At 43.9% G+C, this 16,367-nt stretch overlaps 1 protein-coding gene across 1 annotated transcript in view; it reads right to left on the reverse strand.

Annotated features, from left to right (window-relative positions):
* Positions 1-16,367, reverse strand: part of mmp16a (matrix metallopeptidase 16a (membrane-inserted)) — a 93,764-nt gene that overhangs the window by 54,275 nt on the left and 23,122 nt on the right. The window contains exons 2-4 of the mRNA XM_079259879.1: positions 15,877-16,025; positions 14,624-14,746; positions 6,197-6,501 (exon numbers count right to left, since the gene is read on the reverse strand). Of these exons, the coding sequence (XP_079116005.1) occupies positions 6,197-6,501; positions 14,624-14,746; positions 15,877-16,025 (577 nt within the window). The remainder of the gene's footprint in view (positions 1-6,196; positions 6,502-14,623; positions 14,747-15,876; positions 16,026-16,367) is intronic.

Raw genomic sequence — 16,367 nt, forward strand, 5'->3', positions numbered from 1 at the left:
ATAACAAAGCCAACAGTCTTTGTTGTAAACAACAGCAAGGAGGTGGCTAAATCCAGCAGATAGGCCTCACAAAGACAGCATCTCTTCACAAACAATCCTCACTCAGTGTTGGTTTCACCAGACACACGGAGGAGGAGAAGCTTTACTGGGAAGCAGAGGCTGTTTCACTGCTCTGATCAGCACCGCTGCATCATGGGAAGAAGGTAACTCTTCGTAGCTTGGGTGCGAATCAAGTTCACGTTTACCTATATTTCCTACAAACCCAGTTGCACAAAGTGCTGAAACAATTACACGAAATAAACAATGAGAAACAAGAATACAAAATAAGAAATAGGATCAAATCAAGTTGATACAATAAAAAAATTTGTTGAAAAGCGAGCGCAAACAAGAAGGTCTCGATCGAGGACTTGAAACCGCTTCATCAGCAAAGCAGCGATAAGCAACACGGTGCTTTTTGACCCCAAAGGCAGCGTACACAAGGAAAATAGTGGACCTGGTGGAACCCCTCCACTAAGAGGTGCTACACAGAAAGACCAATCCAACTGGACCAGAACCAGTTCAGGGCAGCGCCTCTAATGAATAACTCTGCATGCATGTTTACTCATGTACTTGACACATAGTTAAATTTCAAGCTGAACAAGAACTCAAAGCATCGCTGAGAAGAACAAAGATGCAAGAATTTACATTCTGTCTCCACATACATCTAATATTTTCTCATCTATAAATCTGCCAAAAATGTTAATTTTCTAATCATAAAAAGCTATTAAATGCAGAAAGACGAAATTTTCTTGGTGCTGATGCATCTGCTGGGCGTTTTTATCGTGGGCAGCTCCTGAGAATGCCACGAGTTAATCCTAATAAATACACTCATCATGCTGCTACGTGTGCTAAAAACCCTCCGTACGAAACTTTGGTTTTATCCTCCGTCCTAAAACTGCCCAAACTGCCTTACAAGGGACACTGCAGGTAAAATGGTGTACGCACATGTGTGTGTGTGTGTGTGTGTGTGTGTGTGTGTGTGAGAGAGAGAGAGAGAGGTTGAAATGTGTATGCTTTGGGTTTATCTCTGTGGACACAGGACAATGACATCATCATCCAAAACAACACCACCAACATCTATGGTGTGATGCTGGCGACAGTTGCTGTGGCAACTGATCCGCCTCGACAACAGCACGCGGGGGGGATTATGTTTGACGGGTAGGGGCAGCTTACCGGACAGCAGTTCATCTCCGGTGTGTGTGTGTGTCTGCATGTGCACGTGTGTTTGTGACGTTAAAAAAACACGGAACGTGGGAAAGGAGAGGGAAAGAGAAGAGGAGGCAGACATCATGTGCTGCTCTCAGCTAGAATGACATCATACCCAGCTGGTAGCTACAAAGCTTTGATACCGATGGGAGGAGGATAGATGCACTGACGAATCAAGGAGAAAACACACACACACACACCTGCACATCTAAATGCATTCTGGATGTTTGCAGCGTTGGACCGGTTCTTCCTCCTGCTGAGTGGGAGTGTGGGAGGAAGAGGCTCATGCAAAGCTTCCGGTTGTCTGGCGCAGCTTTGACCTCGCTGCAGACGGGAGCTGCTTTAGCCAATCAAACACAAGCAAAGACCCCGGCTGAAGTTGGAGAAAACAACGCGACTTTTATGTCATTACCGGCTTTTTGGCATCAAATCAGCCTCTCTGTCGGACATGTTTCCGCCATTTCTGTGGGACGCAGTTTGGTCCGAACGTCTTCGCTCAGTTTTCATTTCTGCTTCAGAAAGTCTCCGGACTGAGATTATTTTATTGTCTGATTAAACGATACAAACTTGTCATGATGGTAGTGAAGATGATGAAGGTGATGATGGTGATTATGGTGATGATGATGATGGTAGTAATAGTGATGATGGTAGTGATGATGATGATGATGGTAGTGATGATGATGATGGTAGTGACGGTGGTGAAGATGATGATGATGATGATGATGATGGTAGTGACGGTGGTGAAGATGATGATGGTGATTATGGTGATGATGATGGTAGTAATAGTGATGATGATGGTAGTGATGATGATGATGATGGTAGTGATGGTGATGATGGTAGTGATGGTGATGATGATGATGGTAGTGATGATGATGATGATGATGGTAGTGGTAGTGATGATGATGATGGTAGCGATGGTGATGATGATGATGGTAGTGGTAGTGATGATGATGATGGTAGTGATGATGATGATGATGATGATGGTAGTGATGATGATGATGACGATGGTAGTGGTAGTGATGATGACGATGGTAGTGATGGTGATGATGATGATGATGGTAGTGATGATGATGATGACGATGGTAGTGGTAGTGATGATGACGATGGTAGTGATGGTGATGATGGTACTGATGGTGATGATGATGATGGTACTGATGATGATGATGATGATGGTAGTGATGGTGATGATGATGGTAGTAATAGTGATGATGATGGTAGTGATGATGATGATGATGGTAGTGATGGTGATGATGGTAGTGATGGTGATGATGATGATGGTAGTGATGATGATGATGATGATGGTAGTGGTAGTGATGATGATGATGGTAGCGATGGTGATGATGATGATGGTAGTGGTAGTGATGATGATGATGGTAGTGATGATGATGATGATGATGATGGTAGTGATGATGATGATGACGATGGTAGTGGTAGTGATGATGACGATGGTAGTGATGGTGATGATGATGATGATGGTAGTGATGATGATGATGACGATGGTAGTGGTAGTGATGATGACGATGGTAGTGATGGTGATGATGGTACTGATGGTGATGATGATGATGGTACTGATGATGATGATGATGATGATGATGGTACTGATGATGATGATGGTACTGATGATGATGATGGTACTGATGATGATGATGATGGTACTGATCATGATGATGGTACTGATGATGATGATGGTACTGATGATGATGATGATGATGGTAGTGATGGTGATGATGATGATGGTACTGATGGTGATGATGATGATGGTAGTGATAGTTGTGCAGGCATTTAAAGTGATGATGATGAAGATGATTACTACATTAATAAGTTCTTGTCAGTATTATTTTAAAGGAGATTATTATGTTTATAGTAGCAAATATTGATAATATTGGTATTAATAAACCATGTCAGTGCTCTCACACCTTCTCTTACATTTTGTTTTTTCTCCTTCATCTTCATCGTGTTTCCTCCGTCCTGCCTTCCATCCTCTCTGTTTTCTAACCGATGACATGTAAATAACAACATCAGCAAATAAATAAATAAAGCGACGCCTGCTGCAGTTCAGAGCAGAAAACAACCAGCTGAAACGTGGACATCGTTCAGGACAAAGACGCCGTCAGGAAACGACCAGAGCATGTTCGCCTTCGCTAAGAAAGCCAGAGAAGAACATAACAGAGGAGCATTATGGGATGTTTTCACAAGAATGTGGGCCGCAGCAGGACTGTATTAATATTGCATTGAGAGCTAGAGGAGAGTGTGTGTGTGTGTCAGTGAGCTGACGGGAGTAAAAGGAGTGAATCATGCCCCTCAATGACAGCTGTTCTGTCCTTCCTCCAAGACACTGCCGGGCTGATGACAACACATTGAGTGTGTGCGCGCGTGCATGTTCACCTGGCGCGTGCACGTGCGCGTCAGCTGCTTGCAGCAGAATGAAGCCGAGCAGTTTGCATGAAGTCGCTCCATCCGTTGTGACGCGGACGTGCAGACTGAAGCCTGAAATAAATCTGTTCCCTTCAGATCGTCTGAGCCAACAAACATCCCAGAGCTCCTGCTTAGGATTCAGCTTTCAGCAGCGACTTCCTCGCTTCTAATCCCAACATCTTGTATTCAACAGCTCCCACTCATCTCTGCTCTCTTCTTCTGTTTTCACTTCCTGCTATGCTTCTCCTTCAGTCCTTCCCTCTCCGTCTGTCTCTCTTGTGAGCTCTTGAACCTCCAATATTTGTCTAAAGTCACTCTGCCATTCTCTTTTATCCTCTCTTTCACTCTTTGTTATTCCTCCTGCCTTCCAGCGAGTCGACTCATCCGTTTTTTCCCCTTCGCTTGTGCATCAGCTCTGCTATGGTTTGGACTTATGAGTCAGTGGTAGCCTCAGGACCGCGGGGCAGCAGAAGCGCTCCTTGGATTAAATGAGGGAATCAAAGGGAGGAAGGGAAGGGACAGCCTCTTTAAACTCTCAGAGATAAACCTGAAAAGAAGCTGGAATCCTTTCTCCTTTCACGGCATCCTTTCTTCCATTTCAACGTAAATAAAACTGGAAGCACAGCCGAATGCTTCGACCACGCGAGCAGGGATCTGTACAGCTGCTGGACTTGCTGTCCAAACATCAGGATGATGTACGCAGCTCTGAGACGGCAGCCTGACAAGCTGCAATGCTCAGAGGGTAAGTACTCAGTCAGGCCACGAGCTGGAGGTCAGGGCACAGCGAGGAGTGATATGTGGAGTTCAGAGACCGAGCGGGCCTCAGCACATCCCACTTCAGGGCAGAACCAGCATCCAACAGGCGTTACAACACGCCCACAAATCCTACGGAGGCGAAATCTGCTCAAAACTATACGGCTCGGTTAATACATGTTTATTAAACCATGTAAACCAGTGTGTGTAACTTTGGGTGTTTGCAAAAGTGTTGAAATGCACACACATGCCCTTAATAGCAGCTATGCACAAAAAGAAAATCCTTGTACAGCTACTTGGCAAAAAATCTGATTCTGATATAATAAAATAATTTTATACATAAAAAAATATTACATACCGTATTGTCGCGACCATAAGGCGCACTTAAAAAGCTGCAGATTTTCACAAACATCAGCAATACGCCTTCTAACCTGGTGCGCCTTATGTTTGTGTGCTGAATCCCAAAATCAGCGCTCTACTTGATCGACTGCAGGTCCATTTCCCGCCGTGACGGGGCGGCGTGATACGAGGAGAAAAGCTGAGAGAGGCGTACGTAAAGAGTCTGGATGGTTTTTTTCCACGCATCACCGTCTCTGTTGATCCGCGACTCCATGCGCGCCAATATCACCGCTACGGTGAAAAGTCAAGTAAAGCAAATGAGATCTGAGTTTGGCAACACCGCAGGAGGACTCAGGAAAGAACTACAACCGCTGGACATCGGTGTGAACCATAGACTGTATATAAAGAGACGGACGGAGTCTCCGTGACGTCACCCATAGGTTTCTGAAGAGCTGAATTGAAGCTCGGTGGGCGGTTCCTACCGTCGCCATCTTGGAAGCGTCATGCGCGTCGTCTCACCCGGAAAATACAAATATGGGCAAAGAGGTGGAGCTGAGAGGGGGGCTGTGAGCGTCATGGTGGATGATTGACATCGAGCGAACTCTGAGCTTTCTGTAGCTAAGAGCTAACCCGGAGATAACGGGAGCTAACCAGCTAACGGAGGTAAGCGGGCTAAAGCTAAGTCGCGTTGTTAACCGGCTAAAAACCGCGGATGTTATTCGTTCTTCGGACTTGAAGCTAGAGATTGGTACCTGTCAATCAAAAGGACACGCCCCTAAATATGCCGAACTTCGAGATTAAATTATTTTAAAACGGGCGAGTTAAAAAAAAAAATTCACTCCCCCCACAGTTGTCATGAAGGTAAACCTGATCTATTAAACCTAAAATGGATTTTTGAACCAGGCTGTAAACATGTTTATTTCTGCTGTGAAGTTGGTCTTTTTAACATGGCAGTCTATGGAGATTTGCTCTGTTTTGGAGCCCCTAGTGGATGAAGGGGGCACTGCAGTTTTATGCACTTCTGCATCGGCTTCACTTTTAACTGGCGGAGGGTGCCGCTTGGTGTAAACACAGCGTTTAAAGCGAGGTTTCGAGCGCCATGGGAGTGACCAATGAGACGGCGAACACAACTTTACAAAGACATGGAGGCACCGTCGAATAGATTGCTCTAAATATTCAATACAGAGCGACTCAGCCTAGAGTCTACATAGACAGCTAGATTCATAGATCTGTTTAAATGTAGTTTGTAACGCATCAGGTGACTCATGCACACGTATGTAAAGATTTTTATGTTCAGGAGCTTTTATATTTACAAAATTATCTCATTGGTGAGGATAAAAGTAAAGAATTTGTGTGTTTTGTGTTTGGTATGTGTGTTAACACCCAGAGTCAGGCGTGCACGATGATACCGAGTCGGTTTTCTCTGCACACATCTTCTACTAACCGTCATGGTTGGGATTTCCCAGCGTCCACGGCTCGTCCGAGTCAAAGTGCGTGTCGCCTCCTATTCCCGGACCAGGAAAGTAAGCGTGCGCCAGGAAGCCTCCCTCGCCGTCAAAGGGTGAGCTGTCTCCATGGAAACCTGAAGCAAAGATGATGGTGATGTCTACGTCTTTCTTGGACCGCTCCAGCTCGCTGTAGGGAACGGCCTCAAAGCGCAGCGGCGTCACGTTCTGCCACACGTCAAAGGCTCGCCGGATGGCGTCATGGGTCTCCTCGGCGCCCACTTTGGGTGTCACGTTCTTTATGCTGCAGAGACGAGAAACAAATAAAAAGCAGATCAACAGCTTGTCAATCAACGGGATCTCACTATTCAATAAATACTTTCTCTGTTTTCCCTGCATGCTGGGTTATTTCACGCTCCTCCGGCTCGCCAGCAGAGAGCCAAATGGAGCGATTTTGTTGGGGGGGAAATGGCTGAGTCCTCCCCTGCTGACTAAGTTTCTCCAGGTGTGCGAGGATGGGACAATTTCCTGCCACTGGAATTTATTTTCTAATTAAGGATTATCAACAGCCCACTGCCTGCTGAGAGCTCCGGCCTGATGCGGGTAATCAGGAAAAAGAAAAAAAAAAGTCTCTCAGCACTTTATTAGCTCAGAAATATCTCCGTCACGCTCTATTAAAAGCTGCTTGGCCTCCAAGGACTCGCAGAAAGGTGTAGCTTTCATCTTCTGGCTCAGACACTTGTCCGTTTACGTGTCATTTGTCTCGCGATGCTGCTGATGTCGGAGAAGGCCGGCTGTGCGATGCTCAGCTGATAAACGTGGCGTGTGAATGAAGCCGATGAGCTAATTTCCTTTTACCCCCCACAAGTCCTCACAGTAAAGTATTTCGAGTTCCTTATAGATTTACGTCTTCTCTTCCCATCCCACGTCTCTTCCACCTCCTCGCCTTTGTTCCTATGTTCCTGTCGCAGCGGCCGTTGCGCTGCCAGGCTGTCGCTTTGCATAACAGGAATAAATATTATCAGAAAGTCTTTGTCTTGTGCTGCGAGGAGCTTCCACATGCTCATCTGTGTGCTCACAGTTACAGTGGAACCACAGTGGTGAACGGGGAAATCATTTTAACGGTTTAACGTCTGTTTACGACTTTACCGGAGATGTTTGCGCTCGGTGAAGCTGTCCAGGAGGAATGACGTCATATTGGATCAACATGCACAAACACACACATTAAAGAAATATCAAACATCTCCGTAGAAGCTACCAGGTGAGAAGCAGAGAGCCTCCTGGACAAGCTGCCTTTCTGATTTCAGTAAAACTTCCTACACGCTGATCACTTGCTCTGTTATTTACACACTCAGCCCGCTTGTTTACTTGCCTTCAACCAACCTCTACTCTGTTTGCTGCAAACCCATCTCACTCTCTCTCTCTCCTGTAGATCATGAATGTGAAATAACACCCTGCCATGTCTGGTCCTAGTTTAATCAAATTTATTTGATTAAAACTTTGTTACAACTTATTTTTTCTTTATTTAATTTATTTCTGAATATTAAATTAAATCAGATTCATTACTCTATATTTAATGTACTAATCTACTTTAAATTTCATATTCTTATGTGCAAATTTTGAGCTGTTTTTTTTTCTTTCATTTGTGCTGTTTTTCTTCCTTTCTCTCTATCTTTTGTTGTTTTTAATGTTTTCTATATTTAATATATTTGATAAATATTAGATATAGTTATTGAATTATTCTTTTATATCTATACGAATATAGAATATTTTATTTATATTTATTATACTATTTATTATTTTATATTTAATATATCAATTTGATTAATTCTAAATTTAGTAAATTACTGATTGTCTATATTAATACTAACATTTTTTAATAAAATTTAATCTATTTATCATTTTCTTAGTTTAAATAAACTTTATGTTCTTATTTTTTTATTTCAGTAATTTTCTAAATATTAAATGCATTATCAAATTATTGAATATTTATATTATTATTGTATATTGTATTATTTATTCATAACATTATACTCTTTGTTATTATGATTTCATCTGTTCTGTTTTTTATATTTACATGCAGTTGTGTTTTTCTTGTTGACGCCGTCCCATTTCACTCCACAAAACAGTCAGCGGATGACCTGGAGGTTAAAAGATGCCTGAGTGTTGTTCCGTTTGTCTTTTCAGGTTGTTCCTGTCACCACATCATAAAAAACTTCACAACTTTACTTTCAAGACGCAAGAATGTTTCCAACTCGAGCCACCCCTTACACAGTTCAGCAAAGTTGCTTCAGTGTTAAATTCCCAAATGTTGACAAAGCATCACAAGGAGCTCTACGTTATCTATTCAGAGCGAGTAAATAACCGAAGCTGGAGGCCGCAGCGGACGGTTAAGTACGATCAGACAACACGCTACATCCTGGACATTTCTTCTGCGTCTTCTAAGAAACCAGTGGACAGAAAATAATCCCACACACACACATTTTTGTTTGTTTTCCAGCGTTTCGTTTACACAACATTCATGCAAATCAAAGCTTTTAGTGATTTTATCTAAAAATACCCTCCAGAAACAGTAACAGAACAAATGCCACCGGGGATATCGCACAGTGACATCTATTAGTCCTCACAGCGCTTCTGCTTTACAAATGAGCAGCTTAATAAAGGAGCACATCTTCAGTGCACGAGTCTGTTTAAAGTAACACAAAACAAACTGGAAGCCCAGCTGTACTGGTCCAGCTGAGCGGACTGAGACCAAACGTCCACTTTATCCGAGTTATTTACAGCAAATAGGAACACAAGTTTGATAAACACTCCTTTTTCCAGTCAGCTGACCTGGCAGCTGTGCAGAGCTACAGACATAGTCTCTGTGGTACGGATGAAGGAAAACTGCAGCAGCTCCACGGATCTCCCCCCAAACCCACCCTGTCCTGCTCAGTCAGAGGCCTTAGCATCAACTTCAGCGATGAAAAGAGATTTTAAGGGCAGGTAGAAAAGAAGAACGGAGAAGAATCCCAGGCTGCTCTGAGGCTGGAGCACATTTTAAACTCCATGTTGGGAAGTGATAATGATTCCGGATGCGACTCGTGCTGTAATAGTACCTGCACGCAGGGAGAACAGTAGGGATGCCGAAGCTAATTAGTGCCTCCATGCAGAGAGTACTGGATGGAGCTACATGGAAACTAGCACACACCTGGGGCTGTCATGCATTCGTTATGCTTTCCAAATGTCAGCATTGTTATTTAAGATTATTCTGCAGCTTAGAGGCTGAAAGAGAGAGCCGGGGGTTTTACTGGAGTCTTCACGAGGCAGACCATTAAAACAAAGGCCACTCTGCATCTTCCAAGCACCGCAGTAGATCACTTCTTTATTTCCTCTGTTAGGTTTAAGCCACAGAGAGACTCATTCACGCCACCACTCCCGCTCTTCTGCAACCCTGCAGGTCTATGATGGAGCAGAGGGAAGTAGCCTGAAGGCCCACACTAGCACACACAGCTCATACTACCCCACTCCAAACTCACAGGATACACTTCCCTGCCAGTTTCCTTCCCTCGTCTGGAGTTTGGCCACCATCAGCTGCTACTGAGCCCCCCTCCTTTTCAAGTTAAACACTTCTGAGAGGAGTTTTTCAACGCGGCAAACAAAGAAAAGTGAATCAGATGGGCTTCCGTAGAAGTGATGAACTCATTGGTTTCCGGCTGTGGCAGAGAGGCTGCTTTCAGGACTGATGGAGGTTTGTTTTTTGCTGTCGTTTGTCTGGGACACTCAGGAGCTGCAGCGCAGGAGGGCAGCAGGATTTAAATCGCCATCCATCCATTTGATTTATCCATTCTATCAATTAATCCATCCATTTAATCTATCAATTTATCCATCCATCCAATCTATTCATTAATCCATCCATCATCCATCTATTTATCCATCCATTCAATCTATCCATTTATCCAACCATTCATCCATCCATCCATTTAATCTATCAATTTATCCATCCATCCATCCATCCATTTAATCTATCAATTTATCCATCCATCCATTCAATCTATCAGTTTATCCATCCATCCATCCATCCATTTAATCTATCAATTTATCCATCCATCCATTCAATCTATCAGTTTATCCACCCATCCATCCATCCATTTAATCTATCAATTTATCCATCCATCCATTCAATCCATCCATCTAATCTATTCATTAATCCATCCATCATCCATCTATTTATCCATCCATTCAATCTATCCATTTATCCAACCATTCATCCATCCATCCATTTAATCTATCAATTTATCCATCCATCCATTCAATCTATCATCCATCCATCCATCCATCCATTCAATCCATCCATCCATCCAATCTATCAATTTATGCATCCATCCATTCAATCTATCATCCATCCATCCATCCATTCAATCCATCCATCCATCCATCCAATCTATCAATTTATCCATCCATCCATCCATCCATTTAATCTATCAATTTATCCATCCATCCATTCAATCTATCCATCCATCCATCCATTCATCCATCCATCCAATCTATCAATTTATCCATCCATCCATCCATCTATTTATCCATCCATCTAATCTATCTATTTATCCATTCATTCATCCATCCATCCATCTGTCCAATCTATCAATTTATCCATCCATCCATCCATCCATTCAATCAATCCATTTATCCATCTATCCAGCCATCCATCCATCTAACCATCCATCCATCCATTTATCCATCCATGTTGTGAACCACTTAGTCCAGTTGAGGGTCACAGGGAAGCTGGAGCATCTACCAGTAATCTCTTGGTGAGAGAAAGGTCCACCCCGAAACAGGTCGCCAGTCCATCGCAGGGCGAATTGCCAACATTTGAATGATAATTATGATATGATGATTATTTCTTTGGCAATGACTGTACAAAAAAAAAAAAAAGAACAAACACCCCTACATGTGGGGGAAGGAAGCCTAAACTGAGTTTAGGAGTTTTTTGGGGTTTGGAAGAGACTTTGAAATATGAAATATAGCAACAAAAATAGGTTTATTTCCTAAAATGTCCCTTTTAAAGTTTGACCAAACCCAGATTGCAGCCCACACTGCACATCATCCATCACAGTGAGATTGGGATCCTTGTGTGTGATTTAAAGAGGCGAGTTGCCACAGTACACGCAGAATCTTAGAGGAGATTATGAGAATCTTCAGATGAATGTGCTTCATCCTCCGTTGCACCAATCTGAGATAAAAGGAGCAGCTGCAGGCACATCCGGCTATGGACCGGAGGCCGCACACACACACATGCATGCACGCATGCACGCACGCGCACACGTGAGCTCATGTTTAAAATGTTCCAAACTTATTACATAACCCTAATCTGTCAGCCCCCACTGCCTCCCACCGGTGTTTCCTCGCTCGTCTCTTTCTCTCTGCAGCTGCTTCGTCAAGCACGCTCGTTTGCTTCCTTTCAGACTCGTGTCGTCACAAATGCAGCCCGGGCTCACGGGACTAATTTAAACCGCATCCCACAGGAGTGTGTTCAGAAAACAGAAAAAATGCAGGGGCATGAAACTGGGCAGATGTGCAATCAGTGATATACAACTTCGGCTGTAGGTCACTGATCCATAGATTAAATTTAGCACATAATACCGTTTATATATTTATCCCCAAAGCAGAGCACCAGAAAAAACAGAAAAAACAAGATCAATTCTTAAGGATTATCCCAGGAAACATGATGCTGGGGGCAAGCGACACTATAGCACCAATAAAAAACCGAATGTTGGTTTCTGGCATCATTAAATCAAATGAAGCATTACGTAACTGCTGCATGTTGTCCTATACGTTAGTACTCGTGTAGCTGGACGACAGAAAACGGGGGGGAATTCTGATATTGTTGATGAGGTGTTTGGTACGCGCTGCTGCACATCCACTCTCTTCCCGAGTCTGCTGGAGGCGGGGCGTAAAGCCCGTCTGCGCGAGGCCGAATGAACGCTGCCGTTCGTTTCATGTCGGCTTTAAACTCCCTCAAACTTTTGCTGACCCTTAATTCTGCAGCTTTGCGTTCATTATGCGAGTTCAAATCATGTCTGCTGAGTTAAGCCGTTTCATTCATGGGAGATTACAGGCGGACGAAGGTATTTAAAAGGAAAAATTAGCAAGTTTCTCTCTGGAAAAATGAGAACATTTGTGTGCAAGATGTGAAAATAAACGACAGCGGCGGGGCATTTCTTTATCTGCCTCTGTGCTTTATTTTAATGAAAAGGTCAGTGAAGCTGGTCAAGTCCTGCGGCTCTGTTTGTGTGCCTGCGTGTGCAGATATCACTCATTTCTTTGTAGCTGCAGGCTTGTACTGGGTTCATCTTCTCAACTGGGTGTCTTTACAACTTGACAAAAGGTCTTTTGATGGGAAAGTCGGAACATGCTGTGTTTGTGCTGTTGCATGGTAACTGGGATTCACAGGCAGATGAACTGCTATGAAACAAAGTGAAACGAGGTCAGAGTGGAGAAGAACATACATTATATAAAGGGGTTAAAACAAAACAAACTAAGCTGTTTTAGCAAACTGTTCTAAAACAGAAGAAGCAGAAACCTGGAATTCTCTACTTTCATACAAAACATTTCATGTTTCTTTAAAAAAATACAGACAAGCTTGTCTAATAGACATTTATCTGCCATAGTAGAGCTTGACTTACTTAGCAAAACTTATAAAAACAGCGACACAGAGAGGTCACTTGTTGGCTAAAGTAATAAATCTGTGTGCAATAATTTCAAACACACTTGGTCTGATGCGGCCAAACATAAATAAAATGAGCCTCACTGGCATTTTTATAAATGGAACGAAGGTTTAACTAATCAGAAGCTGTTTGTTAAATAACCTGCATGCTGTGAAGAACATTTCAGTCCTGACTCGACCGTCTTGCAGTTTTTCCAGCAGGACCTGATCTAACCTGGTCTAAAAGTTCTGTGTCACTCAGGAATCAGAAGCTAACGTCAGCAACATTTCTTCCATCCACGCCGAGAGTCTGTGTCTACAACCTAAACAGCCATGTTGATATTTTCTGCCCCAACATTCACACACACACACACACACACACACACACACACACACACACACCAACACACACATGAGCACACTCCCAGCAGCGGACAGGCGTCATGCGTCAGATGATGTGTCATAAAGGTGAACATCTACTTTTTGTTAAATCGCCGCCCTCCTCCGTCCATGATGAGAAGTTATCAGTTGGTCTCTTGTTGATGAGAACGGTTTCTACAGACCACACCGTCTCACTGGTCGGACAGGTTTCCAGTTCTGCTGCAACACTGGATTATTTAGATCTGATGGAAACATGATCGCATGGATCCATCCCGCCTTGTACCAGCTGTTTAGGCTGCTGGTGTTGTAATGGCGTCCACCCTTTAGGACATGGTTTCACCCAGTCTTTTCCAACCACTGTGCCGTGGCACACTAGTGTGCTGAGAGAGATTACCAGGTGTGTCCTGAGAAATGACCCAATTTCACCTAATTAGTCTAAAAAGCAGCTCTGTGTTCATCCAAACAGGCCCCAGTGAAAGATAATAAAACTTCTTTTGCTTGTGTTTATCTGATTTCTATTCAAGAGGCTTTGACGAGATGGATTATATGAATAATAAGGACATTTTGGTTTGTGGTGCGCGTCAAGGAGGCGTCAGGCTTTCTCGCGGCGTGTTTTAAGCGTTTGCTGAAAATTTAACAAGTTTTACAAGATTGACGCGCGTTACGCACAAAACGCGCCGCAAACGCCAGAGATGGAAAATCCAAACTTTTGCCGCTTTTGGCGTCAAGCAATCAGTGCAATATACCAATCAGCAGGATGTCATACTGGGCCGGGGTGAGACGAATATAGCGCTGGAAGCGAACCTCATCAGCACGCAGCTCCTGGAGTAAATGGTGAAAATCACCGAACTCAGAACGCCTGCGATTTATGTGATGAACCCAGACACGGGGCTGAGACGCCCCACGACGACGTTCTCTATATATTAAATAAAGTCATGCCGCCCGCCATCATTCAAACTGACCAGAAGAAAAGTTTGCTCCCGACAAGCTGCAAACGCGGCAGGAGCGTCACACAAAAGTGACAGTTTAGTGACCAGCGGCGAGCGTTCCGGTCTGGCGTGAACACACCATAAGAGTCAACTGCGTTCTTTACTGAAGCATGAAGGAAAACATGACAATCATGCACAGAAATCTCCAGAGTTCTGCAGGATGTCGCAGTTTTCATAGACATGCACAAAACCTCGGAGATTCCCAACATGGATGTGCAGCAACTGTGTGATGCTTCACGTTAACATGAAGCCAAATCTCTGAGGAACGTTTCCAACATCTTGTTGCCACAGAGAATAAAAGCAGTTCTGGAGGAAAAAGGAGTCCAGCTAATAAGTCGACCTGATAAAGTAGCCGATCTGTTTCCACCTACCTGTATGTGATATGTTTATGTTGCCACTTCTGACCCGTGAGGGCGTACCGCCGCTTTCTGACACTGAATCTGGATGCTCCTCCTATCTGGTCAGGAACTCCACACCTGGGCTTCCTCATCCACCTGCAGGAGGAAAGCGAGTCCAGTTACATGTTGCTTCACAAGCTGCACCTTCTCCACCGACTGATGACAAACACATGAAGGCTGGACAAATCATCACACACACACACACACACACACACAGGACATACAAGGAGGTGGCTCACCTTATGGTGTTATCGCTACATGACGCCAGAGAAGCAGAAGGAAAAAGCAGCAGACATATTGTTAGCTTATCACATTTCAGCCCAGAGGTTGGGCAGCTGTTTGTCCCCGCTCATGTTGCCGGCCATCACACTGCTGTGTTACAGTTCAGCGCTAAAAACTGAGCTCATTTGCTGTTTGCAGCACAGATGGTATTTCGCTGTTGGTGAGGACAAATGTCAGTGAACACTAGTTTAATGTGCTGCATTAAAAAAAACAGACAGTCGGGCAGGGCAGCCGGGTTAAAGCAGGTTAAAGCTTTGACAACATATATCAGCTGTTTCTTTCTCTTACCGCTGATTACCCTTTATGTCTTCTATTTAAAATCCATTTTTAAAGATTTATGGGCGCTTTCGGTGGGTTGGCGCTCTGTAAAACGAGTCCTGAGGTTTGCCCGACCGGGCCATGACTAACCAGACAGTGTCCCTGCTCCTCCGTCTCCTCCGCTGAGCATTTATACTCAGGCATTTTGCATCCTTTGATCAGACATCAGAGATTTACTCCCTGAAAGCAAAACAGTCCCTTTGATCAAATTAAAATGCCCCACTTAATCTGAGCCACAGCAACTTTGTATCTGGTTAAAAAATAAATAAATAGGATCCCTCTTCTTGCCTCCAGAATGCCAAACAGCAGCTGGATGAAAAAAGCAGTTTTGTGATCTCGATCAAAAACAGACCGAATGCGTAGTTTATGGAGTGTTTTACCTTCTGGCTGCTGTTACATCGTCTCACTAAACAGTCTGTTTGTGCTCATAAATTCTTAAAAATCGAGCGTTTCCTCTGTGGAAGCAGCGTCCAAACAAAAGTGGAGAAGCACGACTTGTGGCTGAGATGCCCAAACCCGTCAACAGGACTCATGCTCATACAAGACCCCAAACACATCACACACGTTTTCCTTTTCATTTCTACGTGGATTTAAGCGGTGGGTGTACTGAAAGGTGTGTGACTCACTCTATAGTGTTGCTGTCCAGACTCCCTGTGACATTTAGGCCGTAGCGGCGCTGCATGGCAGCGATAGCAGAGTGCATGACTCTGGCAGAACGCAGCACTGACATTCTGGGGTCTGCTGGAGGGAGGTAGCCATACCTCTGGAGCCATGCCTACGTACAAAGAAACAGAGTGGAAAACATCAGAGACATGACTGATGTCAGAGTAAAGCCTTTAAACAGATATGAACAGGAAATACGTTTAGCATCATCGCTATGAGAAGCTAGATGGGATGTTAGCTTAGCATCAGGATTGGACCAAATGAGAAGGAAGCAGCATGTTTTTCTCTAGAAGTTCCGTCTTTTCTGGGATTTTCTTGCTTTTAGAAGATCAATGCTCCATGTCTGAAGTGGAACTGTCACTGGAAAAGGTTTATTCATTCTGAACCGTTCCCAAGCTAAGAGAGGAGGAACAGATTTAACCTGCAGGGCTTCAGCTGGGGGGACTTTGAGAGG

The sequence above is a fragment of the Telmatherina bonti genome, assembly GCF_933228915.1.
Source record: "Telmatherina bonti genome assembly, chromosome: 20".
Lineage (NCBI taxonomy): Eukaryota > Metazoa > Chordata > Actinopteri > Atheriniformes > Telmatherinidae > Telmatherina > Telmatherina bonti.